At 35.9% G+C, this 17,511-nt stretch overlaps 2 protein-coding genes across 4 annotated transcripts in view; both read left to right on the top strand.

The window, feature by feature from the left end:
* The window catches only part of LOC307056949 (titin-like), a gene marked incomplete at both ends in the record, with an annotated part of 88,625 nt that extends 84,784 nt beyond the window's left edge, over window positions 1–3,841 (top strand). The window contains 3 exons of the mRNA XM_079709934.1: window positions 71–190; window positions 1,550–1,618; window positions 3,807–3,841. Coding sequence (XP_079566060.1) covers window positions 71–190; window positions 1,550–1,618; window positions 3,807–3,841 — 224 coding nt within the window. The remainder of the gene's footprint in view (window positions 1–70; window positions 191–1,549; window positions 1,619–3,806) is intronic.
* Window positions 1–17,511, top strand: part of TTN (titin) — a gene marked incomplete at both ends in the record, with an annotated part of 282,756 nt that overhangs the window by 160,565 nt on the left and 104,680 nt on the right. For all 3 annotated transcript variants that reach the window (XM_079710139.1, XM_079710137.1, XM_079710138.1), the window contains 22 exons: window positions 4,018–4,098; window positions 5,001–5,075; window positions 5,721–5,813; window positions 6,253–6,315; window positions 6,663–6,752; window positions 8,788–8,835; window positions 9,394–9,795; window positions 9,969–10,247; window positions 10,495–10,770; window positions 10,923–11,062; window positions 11,690–11,816; window positions 11,909–12,172; window positions 12,463–12,729; window positions 12,866–13,129; window positions 13,218–13,357; window positions 13,517–13,643; window positions 13,761–14,027; window positions 14,140–14,406; window positions 15,243–15,509; window positions 15,602–15,741; window positions 16,166–16,292; window positions 17,083–17,225. In XM_079710139.1, the coding sequence (XP_079566265.1) occupies window positions 4,018–4,098; window positions 5,001–5,075; window positions 5,721–5,813; window positions 6,253–6,315; window positions 6,663–6,752; window positions 8,788–8,835; window positions 9,394–9,795; window positions 9,969–10,247; window positions 10,495–10,770; window positions 10,923–11,062; window positions 11,690–11,816; window positions 11,909–12,172; window positions 12,463–12,729; window positions 12,866–13,129; window positions 13,218–13,357; window positions 13,517–13,643; window positions 13,761–14,027; window positions 14,140–14,406; window positions 15,243–15,509; window positions 15,602–15,741; window positions 16,166–16,292; window positions 17,083–17,225 (3,947 nt within the window). The remainder of the gene's footprint in view (window positions 1–4,017; window positions 4,099–5,000; window positions 5,076–5,720; window positions 5,814–6,252; window positions 6,316–6,662; window positions 6,753–8,787; window positions 8,836–9,393; window positions 9,796–9,968; window positions 10,248–10,494; window positions 10,771–10,922; window positions 11,063–11,689; window positions 11,817–11,908; window positions 12,173–12,462; window positions 12,730–12,865; window positions 13,130–13,217; window positions 13,358–13,516; window positions 13,644–13,760; window positions 14,028–14,139; window positions 14,407–15,242; window positions 15,510–15,601; window positions 15,742–16,165; window positions 16,293–17,082; window positions 17,226–17,511) is intronic.

Genomic DNA, 17,511 nt, shown 5'->3' with positions numbered 1-17,511 from the left:
TGAATATACTGTATATCCACATACCAATTAACATATTCATATACTAATCCTCCTGAAATACTCTTCTAAGAACCTGAACCTGAACCTGAAAAGAAGGTTATTGAGAAACCAAAACTCAAACCAAAGCCCCCAGCTCCTCCTCCAGCTCCACCTAAGGAAGACCTGAAGGAGAAAATGTTCCAGCTTAAAGGTATAAAATGCCACTTCCAAAGTTTTATTAACCTGCTCCAAACTTCTATCCAGACATCTGAAGTGGTACTTGCAAGAAATGTATTTTTAAAATATGTACTTTCGGACATGATCAAACTGTGGGAATTCCATAGAGACCTGTGTTTTATGCTGCCCTGGGTGCCTTGTTGGGCCATGCCTGCTGCCCCAAGAGTCAGAAAGTGCACCATTGTTAGCTTCATCCTGGCCATCTCAATCCAGGGGCTGTCCAACTAACTTTCTCATGCAGAATGGGGTGAAAGGATTTTCTGATTTCAAAGTGTTGTTGCTATGCATATCTTTGGGATCTTGTGCATGTGGAATGTAGAAGAAAACTCTGCAAGATATTTTTAATTTTGCAGTAGCAAATTTATACAAAAGCCAAAACTTTGTTCTTAAAGAATGACATATGCTTTAAAATATACTATAGATAATATATTTATGGCATCCAATAGCTGATGTGTTCATAAACCATGAAAGGAAAGTATATGAATGCTCTGGCACTGCTTCCCCACTTTTTTTTTCTTTTTTCTTTTTGCAACTTAATAAAAACCCAATTGTGTTCCGTGGTTGTCCTCACCATAGCTAGGAAGAGCGGTTATGGATACATTTGATATCCAGCATCTCTTCCCATTGTTAAACTTCCTTTCATTCTCTTTGCATTTAGGTTTTCCTTTGAATTGATTCAACATTACTTAATTTTTTTAAATAGCATCTTTAAAAGCTGAAATAAACTAGCAAAATCATATTATTCTTATTTTAACAAAATGTTGTCTTATTTTTGGTGTCATGAGATTTCATGAGATTTCCCAATCTAAAATAATCTAGATATAATCTTAGGTGAGCAATTTTCCCATACTCACCTACACATGTATACAAAGCCAGAATTTTCCATGGTAAGACTTCTTTCTTGCCTCTCTACAACCCTCTTGGCCTGTAGGGGAAGCTTCTGGCATTTTTAATCAGACATAGAAAAAGTGATCACTTCTTAAAAGGCTACATATCTGTTGGTTAATATATTCCATGAGGACACACACTTAAATACATTTCCCTTCATGTAAAATTTATATGCAAAGGAAAATTTCTTCCTCCTGCAAAGAACAAAAATTATCTTCCTTCTCAGCCAGACTGTAACTTACTACTCAAGTTTGGAGTAAAACTGCAATCTGTTTTCATGGTTTGAACGCTTCTTGTATGTTCTTCAGTGGCTGTTCTTGGCTGTTATTAATGCTTTTGAGTTATAAGCAAAGCCTGGTTTTGATCCTTAGAGCAGGTATTTAATAATTTGCTTCAGATAAGACTAAATAAACAAATAATGAAAGTAAGATCATCTTCTTTAAAGCTGTTTCAAAGAAGAAAGTTCCTGAAAAACCTGAGGCTCTGGAACCAGTGGAGCTTACACCTCTGAAAGGTATTTCACAGTCTAGAAAACGGTCATATGCAGTATCCCTTCATTTGACTCCTTGCTCTTCCTGCTTTCTAGAATGTTCTTCTTCTTTCCTTTTTTAAAATAATCAGAGTAGTCTCATTGATTTCTTGTATTTTTGTATCTTTTATGGTCCTGCTTCATGAGTATTGCTTTCTTTGTCTCCCATCAATTTCATACATTCCTGGATAGATGTTTTTTTCTTTATCTCATCTACATATGTCTTCTTGCATTTTCCTAAACTCAAAAATATTAAATTTTACTGGTTAGCTGACATTAATATCAGGACATGTCTTAGATTAAAATGCTTTGCAACTTCACCTGAACAACAGTATTTTAGCCAGTGTTATAAGCACTAAAAATAAGTCCTGTTCCCCTTCTATGGTATTAAGGTGATTTATAGGGATTTCCTTGTGGCTTTCCTATCTCTTTTTTCTCATGGACTCCAAGACATTCTTTCAGGTGTACAGATCTCATGTTGTAGGGAAATTTCATTATCACTGCAGGTCATTTTTTCAAAATTTATTTCTCTTTAAACAATATTCTTCCCTATTTAAACTTAGACCCTAAAGAAAAATAAATGAATCATAAAACATCTATTAAAAATAAAATTGTGAATTTTTCCAATAAGTATGGTGGGTAACAGTGTTCTGTTTAATTAACACATCCAGACTCATAAGTTGAATCTGTTCTTGTTTCACTCTGGAATTTTGGAAAAATCACCCATCTGAATGTATATTTCCTGATTTATAAAATGGAGAATACAAAATAATATTACTATGGATGTTAACCAGTAAAGGATTATTACAAAGCCACGCAAATATTAAAATGACATGTAATGACATATAATTACTTTAAAAGTAATAACTACAATGGTGTGTTCTACACCTGAGTCTCATATGTCAGTAAGATCTTAAAATAAAATAATAATATGGAAAAACAAATACAAAGATATACTTTCACTATATCCATTAAATAAGAAAAGGATATTATGCCATTCCAACTTATGTTAATTAAATGCATGGGCATCTCCAGTTTGATCAATGAAAATGGTTTACATTACGAATATTGGTAACTTGAAAATAGTATCGAAGGCCAGCACAATTTATCATGGATAAAAAAATTTAATGCTTAACTGTGATATTTTACTTAAAATATCAACTTGACAGAAAAAAGTCATTTAAAGTGAAATATTTACATATTTGCCTTCTGCATGTTTAAAATTTGAAGAGACTTAGGCATGGCTGTGTTTTCACATAAAACAAAAACTTTTTAATGAATTGAAAATGTCTTTTTTAAAGCACCAAATGGGAAATTTAGAAATAGCTAAGAATTCAGATTGCAGGTGTGTGAGCAAATATAATGTTACATGATAGAAATAAATAATGCTTTAAATTAGATTTTTTTTTTTTTTTTTTTTTGCGGTACGCGGGCCTCTCACTGTTGTGGCCTCTCCCGTTGCGGAGCACAGGCTCTGGACGCGCAGGCTCAGTGGCCGTGGCTTACGGGCCTAGCCGCTCCGCAGCATGTGGGATCTTCCCGGACCGGGGCACGAACCCGTGTCCCCTGCATCGGCAGGCGGACTCTCAACCACTGCGCCACCAGGGAAGCCCCTAAATTAGATTTTAATTGAGATTAGTAGAGAGGTAAAATGGTTCAGTAATCAGTAAGTGTTTCTCTCTCTTTTTTTTTTTTTCCCATTCAAAACCATTAGGGCTACAGTAGTAATAGGAGGCTGCTGTATATAGTATCTCCTGCCATGCTTGATATTCACTAAAGATGGGATTAATTCGAAATTCCTTGGGTCTGTTTTAGTTTAAATTCAAGAACATTTTCTTATTCATTAAAAATAAGCTCTAACACCAGCTTTCAAATTCTATAGTTCTATAATTTTAGGTTAGTATTAGCTCAAAAAGGGGACCTTAAGAAAGGATGCTTCTTAAGAAACTTATCAAACTCCAGATACTTTGGGTTTCTTCTCTCATCAGTGGAGAAGATTGAATAATGTCACTAACACCTACTATAGTTGATGATCAGGGAGATAGCAGAGTAGATTTGGGCAATCTACAATTGCAGATTGGGGCAAAGATGCTGTCAAGAACCTTGTATTTGATGAAAGATTCATAAAGTCAATATAGATACTTTTAAGATGAACGAATATATTTGCCTGTAGTTAATGCAATTGAATTTCATCACAAGGTTATATAGATGTTTGCAGAGGAAACAACTTGAAGTGTATTCTTTGCTTTCAAATTCTGTGATATTTATATGTAACAAAAATTATTACTTATACAGTAGTTACTAGTTTTGAAAGAGACATTTTTCTTGTTGAAATTTACTTTTTATATGAATTCACTTCAAAATTTAAATCATATTCTTTTAAGTGCTTGGAGGTGAAAAGAAAGTTCGCAAATTACTTCCTGAACCTAAACCTCAACCAAAGGAAGAAGCTGTTCTCAAAAGCGGTATAGTATTTTTCAACTGTTATATCAGCTTGAAATACACACACAAAAAGGACTTGAAAGCTTACAAAATGTTTCTGTCCTTTGGTTTTCTTTTAATTAGATTCCCAATTTATCAAAATTCATTTGTAGTTATATTGAAAATTAAATGTGATCATTTCCATCTTTTTAAAATAAGACAAACTTTGTGAGCAGAGTATCTTGAAATTTACAACATTAATAGACATGACTAAATTGATAACATTCTAAACTAATGACCGTAGCTGCCATTTTCATAATCAAATTATGTAGTAAAATACACTAAACCTCTTAAATACTCTAAATTACACCAAACTATTTAAACCTAAACTCAGCATTCAGTTTTAAAAAGTGTAACACAGGCTTACCACAACTAATAAATAACATTTTCTAAAAACTTAACTTTTTTTTTGACTTATAAAATATTAAAGAATTAGAAACAAGATATTTGAATGAAGAATCAAATTCTAACATTTTCTTCACATAGAATTACTTATTTCTAGGCTACATTTCTTTGGCCATCTCCACTTCAGTAAACTTTATACTTATTTAAATGCTTCTTTTCTCATTAAATTATGACATTGGATTGTGGTTAGAATTTGTTGCTATTCAAATTATTCATTTTGTGTTTGGGTCATTTCTACCAGGGATTTAACTTTGAACAGACTATCTACATAGATATAAAGTGACTCTGAGTGTTGTTTTAATTAACGTAACAACCTTTGATTTTTTTTAAAGCATTTTTAGTGTAAATACCAAGTTTCCCGGTGCACTAGCTTGCATGCTTTTCACTTTCCTTTCTTTGTACATTATTTGCATTTGTCAAATTTATTCAACATCTTCATTTGTTTGTCTTGGTTTACATATAAATATTTTTGTCTTTTAAGTTCTAAGAAAGAGACCTGAAGAAGAAGAACCTAAAGAAGAACGTAAAGAAGTAGAAAAAATTAAAAAACCTGCAGGTAGGAATCTCAGTAACAATTTGTGAAATTATCTTTTAACAAAATGGACATTTAACAAAAAGTTTATCTTGTAAACATAAATGGAGTTAAATATAAATGTAGCTTCATATTTCATCTGTCACATAGTCTATGTTTTCCATTGTCTGCTTTCTGTTTAAATATTTTTATAGTACTCAAATACATTCATGCATTTCCCTGCACTTCATTATTATTATTATTATTATTATTATTATTATTTTGCCACTTAAGTTTTCCAGTAGAAACAGTTGTGAAATAATCAAGTTGGCTGCAAAATAACTTCATGGGAGGGTGTCAGAAATGTTTCATAAAATTTGGGTGCTTTTAAGTGGGCTGATTTTTATCATTCGCCTAGTCACAAAGAGTATATTTGGAACTATTTCGAAGTGATTTGGAAAGGGAGAGATAATGGAGTTGGGAGGCAAGTATAGGTGAAATAAAAGAAAGAAAAATAAGTGGAAGCAGAATCAAGAAGAGAAAATAGAAATTAATTGATAGAATATAAGGGTTTTTTTAAGCCATCAATAGAGCTTTTGAAAAAAGTTTGATCTGATTATTTCAGATCAGTTGATTTCGAAGGATTCAAATCCTAAAATAACGCTAGAAAATCATCTTATTATCTTAAAGTGCCAGAACCACCTCCAAAAGCTGTTGAAGAGGTTGAAGCACCTCCAGCTACTGTGACCAAAAGGGAAAGGAAAGTTCCTGAACCAGCAAAAGGTACAAACTTCCTGGCATTTTCTTAGTTGTCTCTAAAAACACAAATATGCATCAATTAAAATATCATTACACTGGCATTAAGATTTGAACACATGACCTTGATCTGCTCATCTCATCCGGCTTAATTTTCTTTACCATTTCACTCTCATGTCCACCCATTTGTTAAATAAATTACTAAGTTTTAAAAACTAAAACAATTGTATTTATGGGCAATGAGATGAAAAACAACATTAGAACCAGTAAAGCTGCCTTACTATATTTTCTATGTATTTTGTTTAAAATACAAAATAAATTTGGAGTGAGCATTTGACTTGGTGACTATATGTGTACAAATTCTAATACCTTCCAAGATATGTTAAACATGCCCAATTTTGGTTTGACTTTGTGAAAAACTTCAAAAATACTGTGATAATCTGCTTATTACTGTGAATTGTTTTAGTGCCTGAAATTAAGCCAGCAATACCTCTCCCTGCACCTGAACCAAAACCAAAGCCTGAACCAGGTAAGCAAGCTTATCCTCAATGTCGACAGCATATTCCTTCATGTTTCACACAATTAATGTGTAGCTAATAAGAAAAAGGGAGTAAAGTCCGCATGCATCAAATGATTTCTAATGTCCCAATGTATTATTAGATTATATTGCTATATTTTATTTAATATCATATGTTACATATATTCAAATATATTATTATATTGTATATGGATTTTATTATAGTTAGAATATATTGTTCTCTGAAAAACCAGTTATTAGGAGATTTTAAAGTTACATCAGAGAAGGCAAATAGGCCACCAAATGATGTTTTAGGAAGTGACAAAGGATACATTAATGCAATTGACATCTTTCTACAGAAGTGAAAATAATCAAAGCACCTCCTTTGGAGCCCACACCAGCCCCTATCGCTGCCCCAGTGACGGTGCCAGTCGTTGGAGAGAAAGCAGGTACTTATTCTGTGGTTTTCTTTTTGCTTGTTTTGATGGCCTAATAAAAACTCATTAAAAATCAAGCTCTCTTTTTGTTGAAACATAGGCATCATTTCAATTGTGGGAGCTTATATAAATTCTCAATTAAATTTTCTTCATCTGCTACTCTATAGCAACCTAATCTCTCACCCATGGCTGCCTATTGTGTTTCAATTGGAATGTACATTCCTGCAAAACACCATTTCTTTATATGCTTTTGAGATTAAGTAATGAATATGTTCAGTGCTGATGAAAATTAAGATGTACAGATACTCTCTAAGGACATACATATAGGAATCCCATGGAGATCAAATTTCCCATGTGCCCTGCAGGAATCATTTCTCATTTTTTAAAAAGATTGCATTTTGAGATAATGAAAAAGCTCTGGAAATAGATAGTGTTGATAGTTGCATAATACTGTGAATGTACTTAATGCAACTGAATTAAGTTGCATTAAAAATGGTTAAAATGGTAAAATTTTATGGTTAAAATGGCAAGTTTTATGTTAGGTATATTTTACCACAATGAACAGGAAAAAAAAAAAAGGACTGCATAGTTCAGCCTTTAAATCTATATAAGAATTTAGATCAATAATAATTTTCTTAAATGTACTAACTCAGTAGTACAGCTATCTCAGGTACAAACAAAATACTTATTAGTTGTACATGAACTATTAGTAGTTCATCACTTAGGTGATAATCTCAAAACCAAAAATGATTTGACATGTATTGATCATTGATAAATACACGTCCTAACTATTTGATCTTTGGCTACTTCCTTCATCTCTTTAAATTTTATTTATTTATTTATTTTTTTTTTGGCGGTACGCGGGCCTCTCACCGCTGTGGCCCCTCCCGCCGCGGAGCACAGGCTCCAGACGCGCAGGCTCAGCGGCCATGGCTCACGGGCCCAGCCGCACCGCGGCATGTGGGATCCTCCCGGACCATGGCACGAACCCGCGTCCCCTGCATCGGCAGGTGGACTCTCAACCACTGCGCCACCAGGGAAGCCCCATCTCTTTAAATTTTAATTTCCTAGTCTGTAAAATCAGAATAATAACTATAACCACCTACTAGGATTATTGTGAGGATTAAATATATGCAAAACACTTAGCACAGTGCTTGGTACATAGTAAGCACTATAGAAATATTTGAGTTTTTATTGTGTTTAATAACATGAGACAATATACTATGTTCTTCTGGCTGTAGTTTAATTTTAATATTTATATTAACATATTTTGTCACTGATATTTGTGGTTTGGGCATTATTCTTTTAAGCTTTTATGATTTCTATGTGATAACTTTTATTAGTTCAGAAAAAGACGATAACTGCCATTGAGATAATTAAGTATGTGTAAAAATACAGCTTTTCTCACATCCCCAGGGCCTGACACTAGGGAATTGATTCTACAGTTTATACTGCCCCTGAGTGAACTGAATTAAACTCTAAGTGTAGGAACTGTCTTGGTTCTGCCTTAGTTCATTGTCTAATTAAGGTAAATCTTCAAAGGAATCCGTGCATTTGTAGAACATAGACCCTTTCTTTTTCCTTAGTCTTCTCCGGATTTATCTGCCCAACTTAATAAAGAAAGCCCTTTAGTAACTTCTGGGTCATTTCCCTTTTGCCTACATTGATTCCTTGTTGACAAAAACGTATTTCCTTGGTTCACATAACCAGCACATACATAAACATATAAAATACTTTACATAGCTCGGCAAGAATAAAACTCTTTTTCACAAGGAAAGAGTAAGCCTTCCAGAAATGGGAGAATTACTTGCTGAAAGTAATTTTTTAATCCTAAAAACATTGGCAATTTAGCTTGGTCACATCACTCTCAGAATATGCCTTCTTGGAAATATCCAAATATTCTCCATGGAAGTCATATAAATCCAATTTTTTCTTTATGCATTAATATTTATAATAAAGAGCATGACTCATCCCATGTGGTTTACTACTAAGCATGAAATAAGTCTGAAAATTGTTTAAATGCTGAGTTTTATTTTTATTTCAAAAGCCAAAGCACCGAAAGAGGAGGCTGCCAAGCCAAAAGTTCCCATGAAAGGTAAGATTCATTTCCCTGTACCTGAATTGTAACCTTTCACTCTGGGAAACTTTACATTCAAGGGAAACTTTCTGTACGAGGGGGGAAAAATTCAAAATTTACATTAATCTTTAAGACTTCTAATTGATTCTGCAAAAACTAGTATGTCTTCTGATATTGCAACTAATATACCTCTAATATTATTCAAGTGGGTAATACATATATAAAATATATACTTTAGCATAATAAACCCTATAAGTTCCTAGTTTCATTCTTCATATACATGATATTTATACATGACAGATAAAATACTTAGACACTAATCTGGACATTATATATTTGGCTTTAAAACTTGAGAAAATGAAGAGCGTTTATTATTCATGGATTCCTTATGCCACCTCATTTCTTTCTGAAAGAAAGCAGGATAACTTCAATTGACCTTTCAGTTGCCTAGTCTTTAATTTTCTCTTCTTGTCTTCTGGTCACTCTATCACTGGTTTCATCCAGCAGACAGCCAGATATGCACTTTCTGACCCTTATGGAAATGCCAATTCAACTTTTAATTTTATTTTGAATTAGGTGTAGCCAAAAAGACTCCTTCACCAATAGAAGCTGAAAGGAAAAAGTTAAGACCAGGAAGTGGTGGAGAGAAACCGCCTGCCGAAGCTCCGTTCACCTACCAGCTGAAGGCCGTGCCACTGAAGTTTGTGAAAGAAATCAAAGACATTGTCTTGACGGAAGCAGAGTCAGTTGGCTCTTCTGCAATCTTTGAGTGTTTAGTCTCCCCCTCCACTGCAGTTACAAGCTGGATGAAAGATGGTAGCAATATCCGTGAGAGCCCAAAGCACAGATTCATTGCTGATGGGAAAGACAGAAAGCTGCATATCATTGACGTTCATCTTTCTGATGCTGGCGAATACACCTGTGTTTTACGTCTGGGAAATAAGGAAAAGACCTCCACTGCGAAACTGATTGTTGAAGGTAATTTCCAGTCTTATGAATACAGTCTGTATTAAACTTTAACACAGTAAACCTCAATAGCAACTTTTACTGTCATTTTAGACAAAACCTCTTGTTTCCAAGTTTTATTTCATTGAAAATATTGTACGTATTGAAAAGTCTCTGCAGATTCTTAATACCACAATTCTCCACAGAACTTCCTGTGCGTTTTGTAAAAACGCTTGAAGAGGAAGTCACAGTGGTCAAAGGACAGCCATTGTACTTGAGCTGCGAGTTAAATAAAGAACGTGATGTGGTCTGGAGGAAAGATGGCAAGATTGTGGTGGAGAAACCCGGGAAAATTGTGCCCAGCATCATTGGCTTGATGCGGGCCCTGACCATCAGTGATGCAGATGACTACGATGCAGGGACGTACACAGTGACCGTGGAAAATGCCAACAACCTGGAGTGCTCGTCCTGCGTGAAAGTAGTAGGTTAGTACTTTGCTGGAAAATTTAGTTCTACTTATTATTATATTAAGAAAAGAGAAGAGAGAATTTTATTTCCCAGTATCAGGATATCAGTAGTCATATACCTTATCTAAGAGGGGGAATATCAAATCATAGCAGATTAATCATGTTCAGTTTTGAGAATTTTTTCTGATTTCTGAAATTTACTAAGGAAGTTATTTATATTACTTGTTCAGATCATAATTATCTTTCTGACCTCACTGTCATACAGAAGTCATTAGAGACTGGCTGGTGAAACCCATCCGAGATCAGCATGTGAAACCCAAGGGGACAGCTGTTTTCACCTGTGTCATAGCAAAGGATACTCCAAACATTAAGTGGTTCAAAGGATATGATGAAATCCCCTTGGAACCAACTGATAAGACTGAGATAGTAAGAGATGGAAATCTTATACACCTCAAGATTAAGAATGCTATGCCAGAAGATATTGATGAATATGCAGTGGAAGTTGAAGGGAAAAGATACCCTGCAAAGCTGACACTTGGAGGTATAAAAATCTTACCTTTTATTCTCAAAGATAAGTTTTGTATATGAGCCTGAGGCAAAACAATGTACACACACACACACACACACACACACAAACAAAAGCATCTTTAGGTTGTTGAAAGCCTTATGGTATTTCATCCTTTACCAATACAGATCGTGAAGTTGAATTGCTTAAACCGATAGAGGATGTTACCATTTATGAGAAAGAAAGTGCAAGCTTTGATGCAGAAATCTCAGAGGCAGACATTCCCGGAGAGTGGAAACTGAAGGGAGAACTTCTAAGGCCCTCACCTGTGAGTAATTTCTAATTTTAAGTTGTTAGTCATATACACAAATGAACCTATCTACAAAACAGAAACAGACTTGCAGACATAGAGAACAGACTTGCCAAGGGGGAGGCAAGATTGGGGAGGGATGGATTGGGAGTTTGGCGTTAGCAGATACAAACTATTACATATAGAATGGTTAAACAACAAGGTCCTACTGTATAGCACAGGGAACTATATTCAATATCCTGTGATAAACCAGAATGGAAAAGAACATTAAAAAATGTATACATATGTATAACTGAATCACTTTGCTGTACAGCAGAAACTAACACAACATTGTAAATCAACTATACATCAATTAAAAAAAATAAGTTGTTAGTCATATAAAATAACTACATTCTGTAATCATGTTTGACATTCAGATTTGGTTCAGTAATGATGGAGTTACTTCCAGCTTCTGAAGTCTCAAAGAGGGGAAGAAATTTGATGCATTATTTGTGGACAGCTCGGCAATTTTTTAAAAATTTTATGACAAAACACTTTTCCTTATTTTTATTATTAGTAGTATTACAGTTATTTTTATGACTCTGTAGAAATCTGTATCTGAAACATTCTATCTCATTCAAATGCTAACTAAAACTCATTTTTCAGACGTGTGAAATCAAGGCAGATGGTGGAAAACGCTTCTTGACTTTGCACAAAGTCAAACTGGACCAGGCGGGTGAAGTTCTTTACCAGGCACTTAATGCAGTCACGACTGCCATTCTGACAGTAAAAGGTATTGGCCTTTAGAACTCGTGGAGTGTGCTCAACTTCATCTTATAGTCCTCTGCATTCTGAAAAACCTCATTCTTAATGTTTGATTTTCAGAAATCGAACTTGACTTTGTCGTGCCCCTGAAGGATGTCACGGTCCCAGAAAAGCGACAGGCTCGATTTGAATGTGTCCTCACTCGAGAGGCAAATGCTATATGGTCTAAAGGACCTGATATAATCAAGTCATCTGACAAGTTTGATATCATTACTGATGGAAAGAAACACATTCTTGTCATCAATAATTCTCAGTTTGATGATGAAGGGGTCTATACCGCTGAAGTGGAGGGCAAGAAGACCTCAGCAAGATTATTTGTTACAGGTGAGAGCTGGTGAGATCTGCCTCTAACATCCTATAGTTAGGCACATGAATATCTGACTTTAAAGACAGAACACCAAGTTCTAACAGCTGTAAGTGACCATCGGCCCCATGACTTTATTTTCACATTGCCATCAAAACAACCCCCTTAATTTTTTTTTAATGGAGGATAGCTCCATTTGAAAAGGTGAGTCAATAAATGCCATGTGAAACAGATTCTGTCTACCAGACAGATTAGAGTGGAATATTTCTGAACTAAATTGTATTTCTGAGCATATTACCTTGCATTGCAGGTATAAGATTGAAATTCATATCACCTCTTGAAGATCAAACAGTGAAAGAAGGTGAAACAGCAACTTTTGTCTGTGAACTTTCTCATGAAAAAATGCACGTAGTCTGGTTCAAAAATGATGCCAAACTCCACACAAGCAGAACTGTACTCATTTCATCGGAGGGCAAGCTTCACAAGCTGGAAATGAGAGAAGTGACACTGGATGATATATCCCAGATCAAAGCTCAGGTTAAGGACCTGAGCTCCACAGCAAATCTGAAGGTCTTAGGTATATGTGACCAATTATAACCAGAGAGCCAGTTTTTGGGTGGTGGGAGTGGGTAATAAACATTTTGCAACCTGTAACTCTTTAATTACCTTTCATTTTCACGTTCTTCTGATTATCTGCTGAATGTCTTTCACAGAGGCCGATCCCTACTTCACTATGAAATTACATGATAAGACTGGAGTCGAGAAGGATGAGATTATTCTGAAGTGTGAAGTGAGCAAAGATGTGCCAGTGAAATGGTTTAAAGACGGGGAAGAGATTGTACCTTCACCCCAATACTCTATCAAGGCAGATGGCCTGCACCGCATCTTAAAAATCAAAAAGGCAAAACTGAAAGACAAAGGCGAATACATGTGTGACTGTGGCACAGACAAGACAAAAGCAAATGTCACTGTTGAGGGTGAGTTGCGTAAAATTTTTAAATGTACCCCATCTGAACCTGCAGTTTATTTGTTCAGTCATTCAAACAAAAGTCTGTATAATTTCAGCCCAACTAATAAAAGTGGAAAAACCTCTGTATGGAGTAGAAGTGTTTGTGGGTGAAACAGCTCGCTTTGAAATCGAACTTTCTGAACCAGATGTCCATGGCCAGTGGAAATTAAAAGGAGAGCCTTTAACTGCTTCCCCTGTAAGTCACAATGATCTGATCACACAGGCGGGGGGCTTGCTTGGTTGTTGGTGAAAAATGATACATTTCTGGTATGAAATCTCTTGATTATTTGTAGAAATAGCCAGTGATGAAAATGATATTCTCCTTTCTCTTTCCCCCTAACCTCACTCCAAACAGGACTGTGAAATCATTGAAGATGGGAAGAAGCATATTCTGGTCCTTTATAACTGCCAGCTGGATATGACAGGCGAGGTCTCCTTCCAAGCTGCCAACGCTAAATCTGCAGCCAATCTGAAAGTGAAAGGTACACTCCACCTGCCAGCCACCCTTCTGTATTTTCCTTGCCAGGCTTCCTTATGGGACCCAGAATTGATGAATGGAATCATATTCTGGCTTCATTCACACCCTCTTCTTTTTTCAGAATTGCCACTTATCTTCATCACGCCTCTCAGTGATGTTAAAGTCTTTGAGAAAGATGAGGCTAAGTTTGAGTGTGAAGTATCCAGGGAGCCCAAAACATACCGTTGGCTGAAAGGAACCCAGAAAATCACAGGCGATGACAAAACTGAGCTTCTTAAGGATGGCACTAGGCATTCGCTGGTGATCAAATCTGCTGCTTTTGAAGATGAAGCAAAATACATATTTGAAGCTGAAGATAAGCACACAAGTGGCAAACTGATCATTGAAGGTAAACAGTTTTATCATATAGGCCAACTTTAATTGCTTTTTTTTTTTTTTTGCTCTTATGTATCTTCCTTTAAGGACTGGAATTAATAAGGGTTTTTTTTTTTTCTTGATAGGAATCCGACTCAAATTCCTCACCCCACTCAAGGATGTAACAGCCAAAGAGAGGGAAAGTGCTGTGTTTACTGTGGAGCTGTCCCATGATAACATTCATGTTCGCTGGTTCAAGAACGACCAGCGCCTGCATACCAGCAAGTTCGTCTCAATGCATGATGAAGGGAAAACGCATTCCATCACATTCAAACACCTCTCTATTGATGACACCTCTCAAATTAAAGTAGAAGCTATGGGGTTAAGTTCAGAAGCCAAACTCACTGTGCTAGGTAGGTGCTTTTTTTTTTTCAATTTATTGTATTCAATTCATCAGAAATTTGTGGAGTATCTACTATCTAAAATTCTTTCAAGGGTTATACATTGCATGAAAGCAACACCTGTCCTTAAGAAGCTATCACATATATTATTAGGCTTGTTTCTCAAATGTTTTTACCTAAAAATATGAGGATTTTAAAGGGATAGACTCTGGCTCGCAAAATAGCCAGTTCAAATCAGAATTAAAACTCAATTAATTACTGAGCCCTGTCATGTTTAAAATAGAAATATAAATACTTCTTCTCCCCTCACTTTATCAAAATTATTTCAGAAAAATGTTTTTCAAGTCCCTAGGAATCACAGAACTTACATTAATAAAGCTCATTGTTTCTCCTGGGCCCTTAATATTAGGCATATTATATACAAAGTCTAACATATATAAAAACTATCAAAGGCAAACAATTGATATAAGAAAAACTAATCATGTGAATCTGAAAGCTTACAGGTAAACGAGGCATAAGAGATTTGCTAAGAAATTAAAAATTCATCTGAATAATGAAGGAACACATAATTAAGTTTGAAACTAAATGTCATTGTATCTTTCAAACTACTGTTAATAAAATACTTCAAAAATAATATAGATGGATTAGATTTTGATAAATCCCAGGCATTGATTCTGTTTCTAACTTTTAGAGAACTTTTGAACATAAACATGTTAAATTGCACCATGCTTGTGGAAGCATGGTGCAATTTCTAAACATACCCAGACCTCTGTGAGCTGCCCCTTAAACTTTCCAAGAGACTGTCATCTCCTTAAGTGGTTAATAAAATTTTTTCACTTTACTTGCAGAGGGAGATCCATACTTTACAGGAAAGCTTCAAGATTACACTGGCACAGAGAAAGATGAAGTGATTCTACAGTGTGAAATTAGCAAAGCAGATGCACCGGTGAAATGGTTTAAAGATGGACAGGAGATAAAGCCATCTAAAAATGCTGTTATTAAGGCAGATGGCAGGAAGCGCATGCTAATCCTAAAGAAAGCCTTGAAATCAGATATTGGACAGTACACCTGTGACTGTGGGACAGATAAGACCTCAGGGAAGCTTGAGATTGAGGGTAAGGACATTTTCACGAGTTTCACTCTTGAAGCTGTTGGAGTTATTTCTGCCAGAGGCCAATGACACATGCTGACCCTGCACTTTTTCTAGATCGGGAAATTAAACTGGTGCGACCCTTGTACAGCGTGGAGGTGATGGAGACTGAGACGGCCCGCTTTGAAACCGAAATCTCGGAAGATGATATCCACGCCAACTGGAAACTCAAGGGAGAGGCGCTACTCCAAACACCTGTAAGGCTATTTCTGAACTTGTCAACACGTAGAGGAGCTGTATGAAATAGAAAAGGACAGGAGAAAAGTCAGACTGCGTGCAGGGCATTTAAAACATATCAGGTTCTTTACCAGACCTCAAACCAAAGAGAGCTATTAGGGTCTATGAATGGGCTTGGACAGGTACACTTGCATTATTTTTGATCCAGCATAGTGGTATGAGGCTGTAGATATTCTGTAATGCTGCTAGTTGGTTCAAAATGATGTGGCTAAAATAAACATTGCCTTCATGAATAATATTTGTTAGCTTTCTTTCACAAAACTCAAAATTATATAGTCACCTCACCAGTTATTTGTAAATTCCTTTAATTAAGATATTATATCCTCAGAAAAAAATACCAAAGAAGATGACTTCCTACGAAACCTTTTCTTTCTTTGGGTACAGGAGTGTGAGATCAAGGAAGAAGGCAAAATGCACTTCCTTATTTTGCACAACTGCCGCCTGGACCAGACCGGTGGGGTAGATTTCCAAGCTGCCAATGTTAAATCTAGTGCCCACCTCCGAGTAAAACGTAAGTATTATGTGTTTATGCTGAAAACAAATTGTATAGTTCTGCAGCAAATGGTTGTGAGTGAAATTAATTGTATTTATTCAATTAATTAGAAAACATTATTAAAGTATAGAAACTGGCTTTCTTGTGTTTACTTTTTGTCATCCTCATACAACTGTGGTTCAGATTCTAAAGTTTTGGAAATTTCACTGACCTTGCCATTTGAACAAAAGAAAATTAAGTCAGAATCTCCCACTTTGTAATTCTTTCACTCAAAGTAGATATTCATAGAAAAAGAATCTAACTCAGAACACTTAAAGACTCTTAAAGAAATCCTTCAAGTGGCTGTACAAGTATAGCACCATAAAGAAAAACTTTGCTGTGTGGGCATTTCAGACTCATTTCAGGCTAACATTTTTGGAAGGTGCAAAATTGTTTATGGGTTGGACAGGCTATGACATTGAGCGGCCCTTGTCTTCTCCCAATCAGAGGCTTGGTTATTTTGGAAGTCGCATACCTTACGTAGCAAAAGGAACTTGACGCCCGGCACAGAGACAGATGCAGCACTAATTTCTTGCTGACCTTATATATCAGAACGAAAGGGCCCCTACAGATATCCACTCTCAGGCCACTAGCTCTCCCCTTCTGGGCACCAAGGGGCCACGTCCACATGGGAGTGAGAACAGTGAGCAGTCCTGTGGCTCTTTCCTTCTTGAAGAAAGCAACCATGGAGATTAATAACTAACTCTGTATTTATCCTTCTGGAATTACAAAATGAGTCACCCAAAGCTTTTTCCTTCCTCTCGCAAAGCACGAGTCATTGGTCTTCTGAGGCCTCTAAAGGATGTTACAGTGACTGCAGGAGAAACAGCCACCTTCCACTGCGAGCTGTCTTATGAGGATATCCCAGTGGAATGGTACCTCAAAGGGAAGAAACTAGAGCCCAGTGATAAGGTAAGAAGCAGGAGTGCGGTTGCCTTGCCTTGCTCTTCCTTTTCCCTCAGTTCTTTCATCTTCACATGTGTGTTCCTTGTTCTTTGCTTTCCTACGTCCATCCCCTCATCTCCCTTTCCCTTTCTTTTCCCTACTCAAGCCTGATTTCTGCTGAAATTGTAAAGCAGATTCTTCTCATTTTTATTGGGTTTAACCTGATGATATTTTTATTGAAATGGAAATTAACATTTTAAGTATGATCAAGTTTTAGGTTTTTGAAGAAAAGGCAAACACTCATTAGCTACCA

The sequence above is a fragment of the Hyperoodon ampullatus genome, assembly GCF_949752795.1.
Source record: "Hyperoodon ampullatus genome assembly, chromosome: 8".
Taxonomy (NCBI): Eukaryota; Metazoa; Chordata; class Mammalia; order Artiodactyla; family Ziphiidae; genus Hyperoodon; species Hyperoodon ampullatus.
The sequence above is the reverse complement of the archived record's forward strand: the minus strand, read 5'-3'. Positions and strand labels throughout refer to the sequence as shown.